This window comes from Corvus kubaryi, unplaced genomic scaffold (assembly GCF_017639235.1).
Source record: "Corvus kubaryi isolate FWS band 111438036 unplaced genomic scaffold, C.kubaryi_AGA036_p1.0 74, whole genome shotgun sequence".
In the NCBI taxonomy this organism is placed as follows: Eukaryota; Metazoa; Chordata; class Aves; order Passeriformes; family Corvidae; genus Corvus; species Corvus kubaryi.
Window position 1 is genome coordinate 525,073 of NW_024582061.1, and position 16,504 is coordinate 541,576.

General features: G+C 39.1%; 1 protein-coding gene across 6 annotated transcripts in view; it reads right to left on the bottom strand.

Annotated features, from left to right (window-relative positions):
* Nucleotides 1-16,188, bottom strand: part of PHF21B (PHD finger protein 21B) — a 181,249-nt gene extending 165,061 nt beyond the window's left edge. For 4 of the 6 annotated variants that reach the window (XM_042050613.1, XM_042050615.1, XM_042050618.1 and 1 more), the window contains exons 1-3: nucleotides 16,053-16,188; nucleotides 15,503-15,535; nucleotides 15,154-15,219 (exon numbers count right to left, since the gene is read on the bottom strand). In XM_042050613.1, the coding sequence (XP_041906547.1) occupies nucleotides 15,154-15,219; nucleotides 15,503-15,535; nucleotides 16,053-16,106 (153 nt within the window). In that variant the 5' untranslated portion in view covers nucleotides 16,107-16,188. Of the gene's footprint in view, nucleotides 1-15,153; nucleotides 15,220-15,502; nucleotides 15,536-16,052 lie in introns of those variants that run through there. The other 2 variants (XM_042050616.1, XM_042050620.1) reach the window with 2 other exon arrangements.
* Between the last annotated feature and the right edge of the window lie 316 nt (nucleotides 16,189-16,504).

Consider the following 16,504-nt stretch of genomic DNA (forward strand, 5'->3'; position numbering starts at 1 on the left):
CTCAGTTGTTCCCTTGTTTCATAACAGCCAATATTATTTAACATTTAAAAACGGCACTACTATGCTCTCTTTCAATTATACTTGCTGACTTTTCTATAGTGAGCAAAACATTCAGAGTAAACTAAGACAAGTAAGTTTCAACTGTGTTTATGAACACCATTGATTTTTTTGGGTCTTGTGTACTGGATAATACTACAAACATTAGGAATCTGAAAGGAGAGGCAATAATTCCTACTGAAAAAGGGAAGTAGTAGTATTTTCTTAAGAAATATAAAAAGTTCAAAAGTGCCCCTCTAATGTTCTATCCAAGCAAGATATCAAAATCAATGGACACAAACTTCTATTAACACAGGCAAATTAAGTGCAGACTGCAACCCAAAATACTATAATGCCATGGAAGAGACTTTCACCTTGAGGGACCCTGTTCCCAGCCATAGTGGGAGGTAGGTCTTATATCTGAAATAAAAAAATAAAAGCATTAAGTAGGATTCCAGAATTCCATTAGACCTGAAATGGCCCAGATCTTAAGGATTAGAATAATGTGGGAAAAGATATTAGGGGTGGGTTCTTCATTCTCATTATGCAGAATACAGAGGAATGCAGTTGATATACCCATGCCCACAAGCACGGAAACTGCCTTCCTCCCTCTCCTCCGTTCATGGCCTGGGATATCATTATTAAAACAGAATGGCCAGAGTTGAGTAGTGCTTATCAGAGGAACCCACCAGCAAGGAACACATACTGGGTAAATCCACATTAATCACTGCTTTCAAGTCAAGAGCTTATTTCTGAAGCAGATCACCCTGTGACTTGATGAAGGCAGATCCTATACTTTGTATCACAGTGCAAAGTAATTCAGGAGTGGACCAAGTGGATTATGTTGGGATTAAACTCAACAGCAGAGCACACTTCTGGAGAACATGTAACGTTCCACACAATAACAGCCATTCAGTCCTTGGGATTAGACATGGGATGGTTAGCCTGAACCTTTGGGATGGGTACAGTGTTCTCGGCACCCACTGTTCTGCTCTCCAGACCTTCCACTGCACTGCACAGTGGCATAACCACTACCCTCCTATGAACTCCAAAAGACCAAAGAAAGTGTCTCTTTGTGTTTCAATCTAAAAATCCTTCAGGGTGAAGGAGCCAAAGGCACACAGCAAAAGACAGAAACCAGAGAGAAGCCAGTACAGCTACCAGTGACTGGCAGAAGCTCAGTTCTCACTGTACAACTACCTGTCCTACTTGGAGAGCATTATGAACATCCACACTAAAAACAGATCATCTTAGTCCTAAGGAAGTGACTGCATTAGATGCCACCATCTCTCAGCAATTTGTATTTTCCTCCTTGCCCAGCTGAGGTGGGTTTACCTACCTAAACAAACAGAAAGAGAGGTTCCCTCAGGCATTTTGCTAGATCAGCTTTATGTTACACCTCCTGGAACACAAGTGAGGGAAGCAAAGTGATGCATCCGTTCTGGGAGTTAAAAGTAAGTTATTTCAATATTTAAATTATTGAGCTTGAAATTACCACTCTGAGGTGGGACATCGTCACTCTAAACAGAGGTTTATTCAAACATTTTAACATGGACAACTGAATACAGAAATGCTAGTAATGACACTCCAGTAGAGGAAAACCAATCACACCTCCAGTTATAGCTGGTAATTAAAAATAGATGTAGTTTATTAGCCTAGAGAAATAAAAATGCACAGCATTTTGACAACTACTGATTTGATATTACTGATTGGCATTTTGACATTACTGATTTGAATCACATTAAAATTCAGCTTCCTGCACACTTCCTGGGTACACATTCAGCAAAAGCTTGTTCCATGAAAGACTGTATCAACTTCAAGCAAATAAACAAAGAAAGAGTGAAAAGTGTGCACAGGAATATCAATCCTCATCTTAACACCCCTTCTAGCATCAAACTTGCAGAAGAGAATTCCTGCCTATCATCATTAGCTAATAAATCTTAAAACGTTCTCTTCTATTTCTCCTGGGAAATCAGGAAATGTGGGAAAAGGAGACTGCTCAGACCTATGCCAGTTGTGGGCATCCATAAAGTCACAGTGTGCCTGCCAACAGTTCCTCCACAGAAGCTCCACAGCCTTCACTTTGCTGGGAATCAGGAAAGAAAATCATCTTCCCATCTCAAACTTTGACCTATCCCTCCTTATTTCTCATCCAAATACTGGGACCTCCCTGCTGTGTTCACAAAGAACCTGTAAGTTTCAACTTTAATGCCTTTGTTCCTAGATTTCTTTTCAAAATTTTCAAATTTCTTTTCTCATGCTCTTTGTGTGTTTTGATCTCTGTATACACTGTACACCTCTTCTACCAGACGGAGGGGATTTTTCTCTTTAAAAAGAAAGGGTGCCAACACCCTTGTGTTTGACAGAATCTGACCCTTGAAACATAAATCCCTGTGTCTACTTTGTCTTCTAAGCCATTTCCACTAAAAAAATTTGGGATGCTCTCAGACAACAGTCAGTTCCCTCAGAACAACATTGGACAGGCATGTAAAGCAACCAGATCATTTTTGTTTAAGGTTGATTCATTGCACATTCAACATAGCAAATCAAATTCCCATAAAAGTCACCAATTTCAAGATTTTCTAAGTTGAACATAGTGTAAGAACTTGGAAGAAATTGCACCTACCTAGTGGATCCTTAACCAGAGAAGGTAAAATTCCTTCAGTGGATAATAACAGACTATAGGAGTGCTGAGTTCAGTCATATCAAGAAACTGCACTTTAATAAACACCAGGTCACATACGTGTCTAATCTGCTGAGAACTCTGCATTTTGAAAACTTTCTGTATTTACATGATAGGTTGGAACAGCCCAGCTGATGAATACATAACTATCTGATGATCAAAAGATCTTTTTCAAGAAACAGTGAACCATTAAGTAAATATGTGGCAATTTTTCAGCCAGTTATTATTCAGACTTCGTTCTGGAATAACATTTTTAAAGCTATTTTTTTATACCAAAATCTAAAGATTTAGCCACAGCTTTTAGAGAAAGACCATCAGCAAACCAGTGGCTGATGCTAAGCTAAACTGAAGCCAGCTTAATGAAAGAGGAAGAACCTGGGAGATCAAGACAAATATATCAGTGATTGGCCAATTTTGTAGTTTGGGGATGGTGAGGGAACTTAAGTCCACCTGGCCCAGATTTTTGGGAAGTATAAACAGGCCCACCTCAACTGAACCAAACGAAACTACAAAATCTTAACATGACAGATGTCAGACCTTTTCTTTCTTTTTTTTTTTTTTTCCCCCCCAAACACTGAAGCAAAATATAAGAATATCAGAAATTGTAATTATGGATAGAGCTTATGCATGCCACCTTGCCTAGCTAACACTAGTAGAACTAATACGGACCATACAGTAGAAAGATCTTTAGAAAACACATTAGTGGATTTCCGTCCAGCTTTCAGGACATTGCATCATTTTACAAAATATATCATTATCATTTGGCAGCACTCAGTTTAATAGGTGGCAATTTCAAAGAGCAACCAGAGACTAAACTAACAAAAATAACCAAACAACTCAACTTTGAGAGAACCATAGAAACACAGAACGGCTTAGGTTGGAAAGAACATCTTGTTCATAACTATATGCTATTTTCCTATAAAATAGGATAGCAAGTTTATAACAGTGGGTGAAATGGACCACCTCAGGCAGCCCAAGTCAGGAAAATTCCAACTTACTTGCTCTGTGTTTGTAACAGCAGGTGAAGTCACTCAAAGATGATTCTTCAAAGTTTATTCTTCCACTGTGTATGGAAAATGTCAGCTACTACTGCCTTCACTGTTTGCATTACCTTATGGTCTGTGAATCCTGGAGGAGAATCTCATTAAGCCAAACCCTAAATACACACAGGACAAAGACAGACCCAGACCCAAAGAGCTTCAGCTATTTAGGAGAATGACTTTAATTAAGAAAGTGCAAGAGGAAAAAAAGTTAAAATAACCAACTACAGCCAAAATTTTTCAACCAAATGGCCTGAAAACCAGAACTTAAATCCAGATATAGTCTCATAAATAAAAATAATCTATCTAAAGATGCCAGAAATAGGAGTTCATATTGAAGGCCTCATAAACTCTCTGACTTAAAAATGCAGAAATGCAAACAGAATCGGCCTCCCAGCCAAGGATACAGACTGAAGCTCAGACTGTATTCTTAAAACAAGTCTTCCACCTTTCCTCCACCTACCTCAGGCTCACTGGTGGCCTAGATCTCAACTCAACTTCCACCAGTTTTATGAATTTACACCTGAGTCTCAACATCACCTCTAGGAGCTGCCGATGCCTCCCCTCTTTAATCATCAGTGCTAGGCCTCTGTGTGTGTCTGTTTGCAAATACAAATGGTGGGGAGAAGGGATGACTCTCCAATATCAAAAAAATCAGCTGAATGCTGCACTTCCAAACTGAGTTTGGCATACAAAAATCATAGGCTTTTCACAATCCTCACTTATATTATTCATGCAGAATGTACTCAACTTTCTATTGTTCCTGCTCTCATTATTTATAAATGAGTCTTTGCTTCATCTGGGGATGGAAGTTCCTTTAAGTTTCCTTTACTAAAAGTATTTCTGTAATGAGGTACAGTGCTAGCACTCAGAGGGTTAAAGAAGTTTCTGGAAATGTTTGTGCTTCTGAAAAAAAACCTGTATTTTTTTCCTTTATGGAAGGAAAAATGAACCACTGAATCTTGCTGATTTGTTTTAGTCAATCTGATACACAGGTTCCTAATTCCTTCCTAAATGTTTCAGAAAATAATTAAGTTCTTCATTTTGTTCTCTCTTACTGCAACATTTCTGAATGAAATTTCTTACTATGTTAAGACTCTTGTTTTTATACCTCACTTAAATATTCCCAGCTCTGTCCCATTAAAAAAAATTAACCTAAGACATGGTGTTCAAATGCTGTGCCTGGCATAAATACTATTTCTCATGACAGGATATGAATTGTTCCAGTAACGGCAGGTCGCTTTTGTTAGGGCCAATACAGCTGCAGAAAAACATATAAGCCTTTGTCTAGCAATATTGCAAATTTCATGATTTAGCTTGTTCGACAGTTTGGACTGTCATCATTAACCCTGGTGATTGTGCAAGATCCCAGTGCATTCCCCCATCTTAGAGTTTTTTCAATCCAAATTGAGTTAATAAACAGTGGGCTGAATTGTTAAAGAAAAAATTAAGTTAATCACACGACAACTGAATCACTTTTGGTTCCAGAGGACATCCTTCTGTTTTAAAACCAGTATCACCATGGTTTAAAGTGGAGCGGGACTGTATCCTTTACCTCTCCATTCTTTACCTCTTTTACTGCTTTAAAGTTCAAAGGACTTCTTTATGCTGCTACTAAGGCTGAGTATTGCAGATCCAAAACGGGTAACAGGCAGGCTGTCACCTGACATACTGAAACCAGAAAACTGGAGAGATCATCCATATTTTGGAGTGAAAGGAAATAGTTTTTTTGAACTAAGGACTCAAGAAATGTAATAGTTTGCCAGTGAATGGAAATGCATTTACATTTCAGTAATGTTAAGTAAAGGAACAATTCCATCTCTTTCAAAAACCTTCTCCTGTCTACTTGCAAATATCAATGGGCTTTATGAAATGGATGGGTTTTTTCTTTTTAATATCAACCCCTAATATATTAGCTCTTAACTGAAGTTTAATGAAGCCATCCCCAAGAGCAGAATCTTTAAGCCAACAATCTCCATCTTCTGTGGGTTCTCCTAACACTCTGGACTGCCTTCATCTACCCTCTCCCCTCCTCACCTGCTTTTCTCCCTCTGGTAATATTCTGATTTTTATCACACCAGTGCAAACTCTGGGTAACTCCAGTGAACTCCAGGGAAATATATTTCTGGACTTACACCTGCCTAGCCAGCAGAAAATGTAAATTGAGCTGAATAGTATTTAGTTTGCTCATTAAAGGCGTTTTTCCCCTTTAATTTATAAGAAAAAAATAATGAAGTTTAGATTGTATTGCTCATACTCATCTTCAATAATAGCATATTCCTCCAAAGACCCTATTGAAAAAAGCTACTCACTCTTTCACTCAAAACATATGAGGAGAACTTGGTCTGCAATTAGTAGTGGAGAGAACAAAAAGTATTTCTTTCAACAAAGATAAGCCCTGTAGGTCATTTGAAGGAGGGACAGTAGTGCAGAATTTCAACTGGTTTTTGAAACAGCAGCTTTTATAAAATATATTTGCAGTTTAAGTGACAAGTTTTGTCTAAGAAGACAAAAAAGAAGATTGCAAATGCTTCTGTCACTCCTATATTCAAATTAGTTTTGGAGGGGTGAAAGATGAGAGATTAAAACAACTCCATGTAACATGAAGAGTAAATAACCTTCAAATTTGGAAACTCATCGGTGTGTGCAATGAGGACGATGCTGAGTGCAGCACATCCATGGAACAAAAGTGCAGTGAAAAAAGCTGGGGTTGTTTTCCATTTAAATCCATGCCTATTTAAAACAGTCATATCTGAATTTCTAAGAGCATGCAAAAGCACTATGCATTTACCACAATAAATGCCTTTTTCATCAACTAACAAAACAGAACAGATACAAATGAACCAATCAGGGATTTCAAGTGAGCTATCAGTGTTAGAAAAGCTACACTGCACATTCCAGTTGAGTCACCACAGAGGAGAAAAAAAAGAAAGAGAAAAAAAGGGGAAATAAATTACTGTGTGCAACTCCATCTGCAAACTGCTTCTCCCGCACTGGTATGTAATAAAACGTGTTGCTAAGATACAAGCTGCTAAAGAAGTTCATTAAAGGACACTTTAAACAAAGCTGCCAGACTCTTTTCCCTTTAAAGACTGCTTATTTGGTTCTGTCCCTTGTGTTTATAATTAGATCCTCTCTATGAGAGATTACGTTCCATTCAAGCCCACTCAGCAAAGAATGTTAATAAAATAATGTAAATAAGGCACTGGCTTAGGTTGTATATATTTATGGGCTGTGGAGCTGTTGACAGAAATGCATCTAGACTCCACTTGCATTTTTAAATGCAAAATAAATGCTTTTCCAAGTAGTTTTTCCCTAAGCTGGAGAGCAGAAACATTAGCTTCTGCACCCAGCACTGTGACCTAACTTTTAGAAAATACTTTTAAGCAAAGAAAATTGGCTTCTTGACTAAAGTTTGGAGTTTCTGAGGTGCCTCTCATATAGGCTTTTATGTAAGAACCTTTGTTATCTACACTGAAATAAAGGACAAAATTGTTTATGTCTTTCCCCTGGCAATCCTTCTATTTTTCCATCTGTATACAAGTTCCTAGATGCGTGTTAATGATTTGCAGAATTTCCTTGATCTAATATATTCACAAGTAATCTATTTTGTCGCATTTTATTGCCAGGAAAGATATGTTATCAAATAGGTCTTTATCTGACTTTATGTAAAATACTTTTACTCTCCGTAGTAACACTTGCATAGTAGGTGTATTTTGGCTTTTGTTTTGGTTGAAGGGAAGAGAATGGAAAAGATGTACTTTGCTTTCAGTCATCGTGGTGAAATGATATCTAAAGAAATAATTTCAGCATTTATCTGTTTGGCACTTAATAACACACAAGATGCATAAATAACAGATGAGAGTTAGTATCAGTGATTATATAAGAAATCTTACTTGTCACTTTGTAACCTGCATGTCATACTAAATTCTGTATTGCAGTCTCCAGTATGTATTTATTTTTAATTACATTTTCAGGCTCATTTACATGCGCATATTGGCTTTCTGCCTGAATGATATCAAAGAGAAAGACCTTATGCTCACACCCAACCACACACACACACAGAGAAGCACATTTATACACAGAGACACTGTAAATTTCTGAGAATGGGAGCTTCTCTCCTCCTCATTCTTAGAAAAGCTTTGACTCACCAATAAATCTTTAGGCACTCTTAGCTGATTTGAAGTGCTTTAGAAAAACAGAATATTACAGAAAATGCAGGTTAATCTCTGCTGCATGTCAAAAGTATCAATGATTCTCACTTGACTCAATTATTCGAAATGTAATATACAATTTCACTTTCTGCAACCTTGTAAGATTTCTCATTGATAGCTGACTTGCGCAGAAAGGCAATTCCACTCCTTCTTCCTGGATAAGAGGTAAGCTACATCACAAAGTACAAACAGGATCAAGCTAAATCAACGTGGAAACGAAAATAACTTATACACAATACAGATTTAACTTCTGTTTCAAGGCCAATTATATGCTTCTCTCAATTAAACACAAGCAATCAGACCAACCTTCAAGTGAACACACTGTTCTGGCCAGAGCCTCAGTGCCCAGGCTCCTAAATCTGAATTACAACTCTGAAAATAAGATTGCCTCTCAAAAGCCTAAATTAACACCACCCATGATATCTACAGAGTTCTCAAGTACTTATTGTTTTGATTTTACTGCAGCTGCACTTACGGTCAGTCCTCTGATTTACTTTAATTCAGTCAAAGGACTGTTTCATAGTTTAAACTTGAACATATATTTAAGTTCTCCATGGGTTAAAAAAGAAAAATACATGCTCCTATTTCCTAGTCCTCTGTCTATTAATCAGAAGGGTCTGCCTGTACATGTGCATAAAGCCCTGTGGTACATATTAGATTTCAATAGATGCTTACTATTGGCAGTTGCAGGTTGGAGCGAGAACTAAGCTGCATCAGCAATTTCATATGACACTCTGGAAATTGCTACTGCATAACAATAAGCAGTTGATTCAAAAAAGAGAGGGGTGGGGGAGAAAACATTTTTCACAAAGTACATTTTGACTCAAGAAGACAATTACAAATAAAATAGTAGTACCACCTAAAGTTTAAAAAAATAAAAAACTTTTAAAAATATATAAAATACATGTATATACAGACATATAAGAGAAGTGTGTGATGAGGATTGGATAGACCAAACATGAGTCTGTTACACTGAAATAACTGTCTAATAGCAGAATGACAAATTTGCATTTTAGTTAATCCAATTCTGGGGTTTTTATGTTCTTCTTTGTTCTTATCTTAAACTTGCAGCCTGTTTTCATACTTCCCTTACCTCCAACTCTTCTGCCTGTACCAGTTGCCCTCCTTGACATCATGGCCACACATACACCATTTACCATGGCCTTGTCTTATCAATTTGCAAATTTCTACCCTTTAACTCTATTGCTTAAAAATTTTGTTGGTGCTTCAGATTTTTGTTTTGGGGTGGAGGGAAGAGAGAGGTATCATTTTACAATCAAGTACAAAAATTTATCTTTGATCACAAAGAGAAAGGCATAGAGAGAAAAATTAAAAGTAACTTTGTGTGAACATGTCATTATATGCCTTCATGCTTTCAACTTGAAAATCAAATCTACAATGAGATGAAAAGGGATTTTCTCTGCTTGAACATAGGAGAAGTCTGATGCAGTATCCCACGGAAATGTCATTTAAAACCACCATTCAAAACCCTTCTCTAGCATCATTCTATGGAAAGGAGACATTCCCCTTTCTTCCACAGATACAAGGAGTCTGTGCACCGGATCCTGAAACAAGATGAACTGGTTTAAACATCTGCCATGACATACTGTTCTGGATGAGCCACACACATGGCATGAACCAGTGGAGATTTGATTCCATCAAACCAGAGCTCCTGACAAAGACTCCTGCAGAAGCACCACTTAACCACTGCCCAAGTATCTACTGAAAAATTTAAAAAAATTCTAACTCCAAGATGCAGAGTTCCTACATAGAACTAAAGTTTCTTTAAAAGAGTCCCCCTACTAAAGGATTATGTATATCTGAACAAATACCTGTTTGCTGCAAGTATAAATTAGGTATTTTACAGTGTGTAACAGGTAGCAAGTGTTGTTAGTGTAAAACCAGAACTGAAATTAAAAGGTATTGTTGGCGTAATTTCTTTTTCTGAAGAGACAAAGGCATAGTAAGGAAAAAATTGCTAAATCACAGGGATAATCATCATAGCCAGCTCCTCTAATGAGGCATCATGGGATTACTAGAGTTATTATAAGAGTCATCTTATTGAAGAAATTCAAAGTTAATTGAAATCAATTGTACTGTTCTGACAGCAGGTGTTTTAAGTGGCTAAAATATCAAAGTGAACTCTTTAAAATAGTTAGAATGAATGTAACATTCTCTTTTCAACTCTTAGCCCTGCCAAGTGATACTGTACGAGTACAGAAAAGTGTACAGTCAAAGAAAAATGCTGGAATGAAATAGCATTTCCCATGCCAGTCCAGCAGCTATCAAACAAAATGGGGTTCTAGGACACATTTTTGTTATGGATGTGCAAATTCCATGGATCTTATAAGGGCAACCCAATGGCAGGCTGAAAGCCGTATGTCCATTCCTCCATGAAAATGTCCTTTATTACCCTTTTTCTTCAATATGAACAGGGAATCTCAATATGCTGTTACTGAAAGCACAAACAGAATGCTAGGATTGTCATTATGCAAACTACATTCCTAAGCTTCTCCTCCAAGGACCTGAAGGTAAATCCTTCTCTAGTTTTTTCCCTCTTTCTGCAGATGGCAAAACAAACAATACATTGCCACCTGATTTTGCAATTAGAAAAAGAAAAAAAAGGAACTGAAGCTTTCTGAACTACAATCCAGAACTAATCTTTACTCTGATCCAGTTCATTTTATTTTGCAATTGTTCAGGATTCCCAGCAACGTCAGCAGGACTTCAATGTGCAGAAGAATGGCAAAGTCAAGCTGATATTTAATACCTGTTGTCTTTGTGTTTATAGACTCAGTGCAGTGACAGAAAAGTTTAATACTCCACCTGGGAGCCCATCACACTGCCTCCCCTGAAATCTAGAGCCAGACATGGATGCAGTTCTTGTCACAGCAATAGGGAGGGCTGTGCATACCTTGGGTCAGAGTTTGACATCAGCTTGACCTCAATCTGGAAATGCCTTTCAGATTTTACCTGGGTTTTCACTGAAGCTTATAACCCTTATTTTTCCCTATTCTGGCAATATCAATAATTTACTCTTTAACTCATGTAAACAATGCTGCCATTTCCAGGCACAGCCCAATACGAACTTCAACAAACACAAAACCCACTTCCTCCTCTTCCCCAAAACAAAGAGACAACATCAGCACAATGAGATGTCTTGAGTTAAACCATCTCCAACAACTTGGACAAGAACTGTACTTGAATTTTAAGAAGTCTAACACTTTCCACAAACAGGTTTTGCTGGTGACCATCACAGGCAAAATACAGTCAGATTTAATTTCAGATATACTACCCAAAAAAACCCTGAACCAGCAATAACACAGGCTGGGAGAGTCTGCCTGAAACTAATGTTGATTTTCTGCATAGATAGTAAATTATGGTAAAGAAATGAGGCAGTGCACAAGTGAATGGCATAATGTCTTTCAGGAAGGCATATTTTATTACTGTGCTCCAAGACAGGCTGTCTGAATTCAGAGATCATCACAATCAAAAATATTGTGGCCCACACATGCTCATTGTTAATTTTTAAGACCTGGCTTGCCACCTAACTCTTAGATCAGCAAGTAGGAACAAGTAACAAGGAACTTCCAATGGAGGTTAAAGATTTGTTTATTTGTTTATCCTGATTTATTAATTAATAATATTAATTAATAAATAATTAACTTTCTAGAAGTAAAATACCCTTAACAACTCTTTAAGGACATAAAGAGCAAGAAACACATGCAGCAGAGCACCTCTGCTGTGCTATTAAGGCCAATGCTGGCTCTCCTGATGGCTCTTTTATTTACATAGAAGTGCTTGTTGCTTGACAATTTAGATAAAAAATGTTACTGCTGCTCTGCATGTGCTGTAGATTGAAGGTGTAAAACCACTGGACTAACTAATGGAGTCTTCATACATCATATCTTGTTAAAGAAGAAGTAACCCACTCTCAAAGGTGATAACAATTAATCAAAACTACAGCATCCGAAGGATGTACTTGTGACAGAATTCTAACTTGTCTTTCTGAGTTGGATGCCAAATTAAGAACTGATTAAAGCTGTTGCCTTCCAGTAATGAAAATAATGGATCTACATTACTTATTTGAAGACACTGAAAAATATTAAAACTATGCTAAATTCTCTAGCTCTCTAACCCACCAACATAAAAGAAACATTGATGACTAGCCAGGGAACCTTAATTAGGATGCAACTTTAAATCCAGCTGTGCATAAAAGTCTACTTCATAAGATTCCCTCAAAAGTTGAGTTTGTCATTCAGCTCTTTCTTGTCTTCATTTGTAACTTTCAAGAAAAGTACACATTGCCACAAATGCCAATGTCTAAAATGGAAAAGTGATGAATATGGGCACTGAGAGATAACACTCACTCCAGCTATGTTTCTAACAGGTGTAGATGGGGTTTTTTTGTTTGTTTTACTGTTTCATCATTAACATGTACAGTTGAATTGAAATGCAATTTTAGGCTCTTTTTTATTCAGTGCATGCACAATCAAAGGTATACATTATTGAATTATGAATTAGTTGTGCCTAAACAAATCCAGGGTGGGGGGGGAAGGGGGGGTAAAGGAGGACGGAATGTAAATACATATGTAAAAATAACCTCCCTACTTGAACTGCCTATTTAAGTTTACACTGGTGTTCCCATGAAAGTGAGGGCTTGAAACCATCAAATAGCTCCACCATTATCCCATCTGTTGTCTCAGGAGCCCTCAGTGCTCCTTCTCTATACCCTCAAGGATGCAGAGTTCATTTATAAGCCATTACCTAAGGAGCAACTACTAATTATAGCAAATCTGCACAGTTACATGATGGGTTTGTGACTTGGTCACAAGCTAAGACCTCCAAACTCATTTCACTTGTGACCTGAGAAAGATTTCAATGTAGACCACTGGAGGTGGCAGCCTGTAGCACGAGGACACCACACCACCAGCCAGGCTCTTAATTATGAGCTCTTATTGCACAGGATGTTGAAAACAGTAAAACAAATCTAGGGTTCTGCCTAAAAATAGGAGGTTTCCTGCTAGGCCAAACTTGCTGTTTACAGAATTTAGTTATTTTATGTTTAATTACTTCACTGTCTATAGATTTATTTACAAGATTATGAGGATGGCAAGTCATAAATATATGATGATTGCTTACTAGTTAGTTTGGATTATACATAAATATGCTGTACAAGCTTAGCAAAAACCTTTTTCCCCAAGCTGAATCAGAATATTCAAACTGTATTTTCAAATGTGTTTCTCTGCCTTATCTAAATTCCAACATGACATATAATAAATAGCTTCTCATTTACTATAATCATAAAAATTTAAACAGCCTTGAAATAGTTGCTACCATATAGGGGGAAAAGATCAAATCTATGTTCCAAATACCCACTTAGAACAGTAAAACTATTTTGACATCGAAGAAACAATACATAAACATGCATTGTTGCAGGAAAGGCTGTTACCTTATTTAAAAAAAAAAAAACCTTCTACCCAGTATAGTAGTATTAGAGTCAATAATTTGCTGTTTTACACTGCAAAACAAGGACTAACAGCCCTTACATATGATGTAGTGTCAGATTTGCTTTAAAAAAGAAAGTATGTGATTTGACTCTATACAATGATTAAACATCTTTGTGCTCTGCTGAGTAGGGTATTCTCTCCCCTCCCCCCTCCAAAAATGGCATCAAAGCAATCAAAATGGTAATGTTCAGCATGAATGGGGCCCCATCCCCCACTGGCAAACTCCGCAGACTTTTCTCCATGTTAGGAGAAACCAACACCCCTTCCTCACAAAATGGAAGCTTCCACTACCAAACTGAGAGTGCAGACAAATTCTCATTACAATAAACTGGGAGGAAAAGGGTGGCGTGCAGCCATCGCCCGCAGGCACGCATCACACAGGCACTTTGCAACTTTAACCACAACTCCAGCAAAACAAAACAAAACACACACCAAAAAAAAAAAAAAATTCTTTTTTTAAAAAAGGGACAGGGAAAAGCGGGGGATCGGCACACGTGGCCCCTTTCCCCGTCCCCTCGTCCGGAGGGAGGGAGGGAGGGAGGGAGGGACGGAGGGAGGGGGCGGCTTTGAGCTGGCGGGCGCTGTCCCCAGCCCCGGTGCTGAACGGAGGAGCCGCGCTCGAGGCCGGGGAGTAGTGCAGCCCGTCACCGCCGCGGAGGGCCCGGGGGAGACCCGGAAAGTTCAGCCCTGGGGCGCAGAGTGGGGCTTGGGCCGGCAGATCTCCCGCTGGCTTTTCCAACTGCCTTTCCCGCGCTCGAAGTGCCTGGAGAGAGGCCGAGGGGCGCGAGGAGTTGGGCGAGTGGGATTGCGAGAAGGAATGCGAGCGGCGCTGTCCGCGGTGCTGAGCGCCCGCGCCCCCGCCGCCCCCCGCACCAAAACTTTCCTTCCGGGCTCCTCTCGGGCAGAGCAGCGGCCCGGGGGTCACCCGGCCCAAAAACAGCGATGAGAAACTTTGGGAAGGGCGGGCGGGGGGGGGGGGGGGCGTGGAGGGGAGGAGGTAGGGGGGAAGGTCCCTGGTTTGTTTTGTTTCCCTCCTCCGTTTTGGTGGTTTTTTTCTCCCCCTCCCCCCGGCAGCTGAAACAGGTTAATCTGATTTTATTCGTATTTTTGGAAAGAGTTGAAAAAAGTGAAAGTGCCTAAGTGAACTCGAATCAAAAGCCAACACGTCAGATCAGACCAAGGCAAGAGAAAGGCAAATGGGGAGGGAAAAGAAGAAGAAGAAAACAAAAAGAAAAGAAATAAAGTCATCAATAAAAATCAGTTTTGTAATTAAACCCAGAAATGGCTCTGAACGGGGCTCCAGCCTCCTCCGTCCCAACTCTTGCTCTGCACATTACACAGAAGTGCACAAAGTAGCCCAAGACAGAATTTTCCATATTCCTAAAACATGTCGACCAACTCAAAATGGACGCCTCTTTTTTTTTTTTTATGTTTTAACTACTGCTTATTTTTTTACTACTAGCACTGAAATAATTCTTCCCCCCAGCAAGACATCAGAGAATCCGACCTCATTATAAAAGCATGCATTTTCTGACTCTATGCAAAAGAAAATGGATGTTATATCCCCTGCCGTATTTTTCAGCTAATGCAGACACTTTTCGGATGTTTAGCTAGTGCATCGTAAAAACAAGAAGAAAAACCAAACACAACTGAATCGATCTGTTCCTTACTTGTTTCTCATTAAGAGCTGTTATTCTTGATTGCCTTTCATGGATTTGTTTCTTAAGATCCCCGTTCTGCAAAAACGGCAACAAGACGCATATTAAAGGCAAAGTGCAAAGTAACCCCTGTAATGAATAAACTTGCGAGCTAAAAATTGTTCAAAGGCAAAACCATTCCACCGAAGCCGTACGGAAGCATGCACACAAAACACCCTCCTTAGCAAGAAAGCTCAGTGCAGACTACAAAATGAGATCTCTTACTGATAAAGTTTCTCATCCTGCTGTCCCAGCACAACTGCGCTTATTACGGCAGGGATAAAATACTGAAGAAGAGAAAAAAAAAAGGATCTGCATTTACCTGTGGATCTTGCTTCATCTGTGCAACTAGTTTCTATAAAAAAAAAAAATCACCCCCAAAAAAGGAGGAATTAGAAACTGTTTCAAGTTTAATGGATTTTTTTAAATGTATGTATGTGTGTGGACGGGGGAGGGAGGGGGGTAAGGAACAAAGAGGCAAGTAAACACTGCGAGTCAGTTTCAAGCAAAGCTCATAAATATTCAAGTCTCGTCCTAATCTCTCCAACACGCACGCACACACACACACACACACTCGCTCTCTCTCTCTCACGCTCACGCACACTCACACGAGCACCGACTGCAGCGTTGACTCCGCATCTCCACAACACACACACACACACAAAAAACTCAGCCAAACAATCCGCAAAAGTACTTTGGGGAAGTGCTCGCCATTGCGGCGGGGAGCCGGGGGTCCCCGCCGCGCCCCCCCCCACGCCCCCTCCCCTGGTCGCTGCGGCACGAAGGCTCTCGCCGAACATGCAACACCGGTCCTGTGAGCCCCGATCAGAGGCAGAGCACGGCTGGTTGCCTCAGCATTTCATTCTTTTTACCTGGTGACATTGGATTTCCACTTTTAACGCCTCCTGCAAGCTGTGTAGTTCCATCCCTGCAACTTGCCAGGCACTTTCCTGCCACTTTCAGATCCGAGTGAAGTTTTTTTTTTTTTTGTTTGGCTTGGTTTTTGGTTTGGTTTGGCTTTTTTTTTTTTTTCCACTGCCTTTCTTTTCTTTTTCTTTTTCCTTTTTTTTTTCTTTTTTGGCTTTTTTGTTTTGGTTTTGTTTTTTCTCTCTCGCTTTTTGCAACCGACCCGCCAGCCAGCCAGGCAGCCACCCCTCCCTCGGCAGAAAAATGGAAGAAAATAATTTTTAAAAGTAACCCAAAAAAAAAAAAAAAAACCAAACAGGAAAAATTAATTAAAAAATTTTTAAAAAAAAGGAGTGGCGGCACCAAGAACAACAATACTAAGGAAAAGCGGCAGGACAACCGGCAGACACAAGTACTC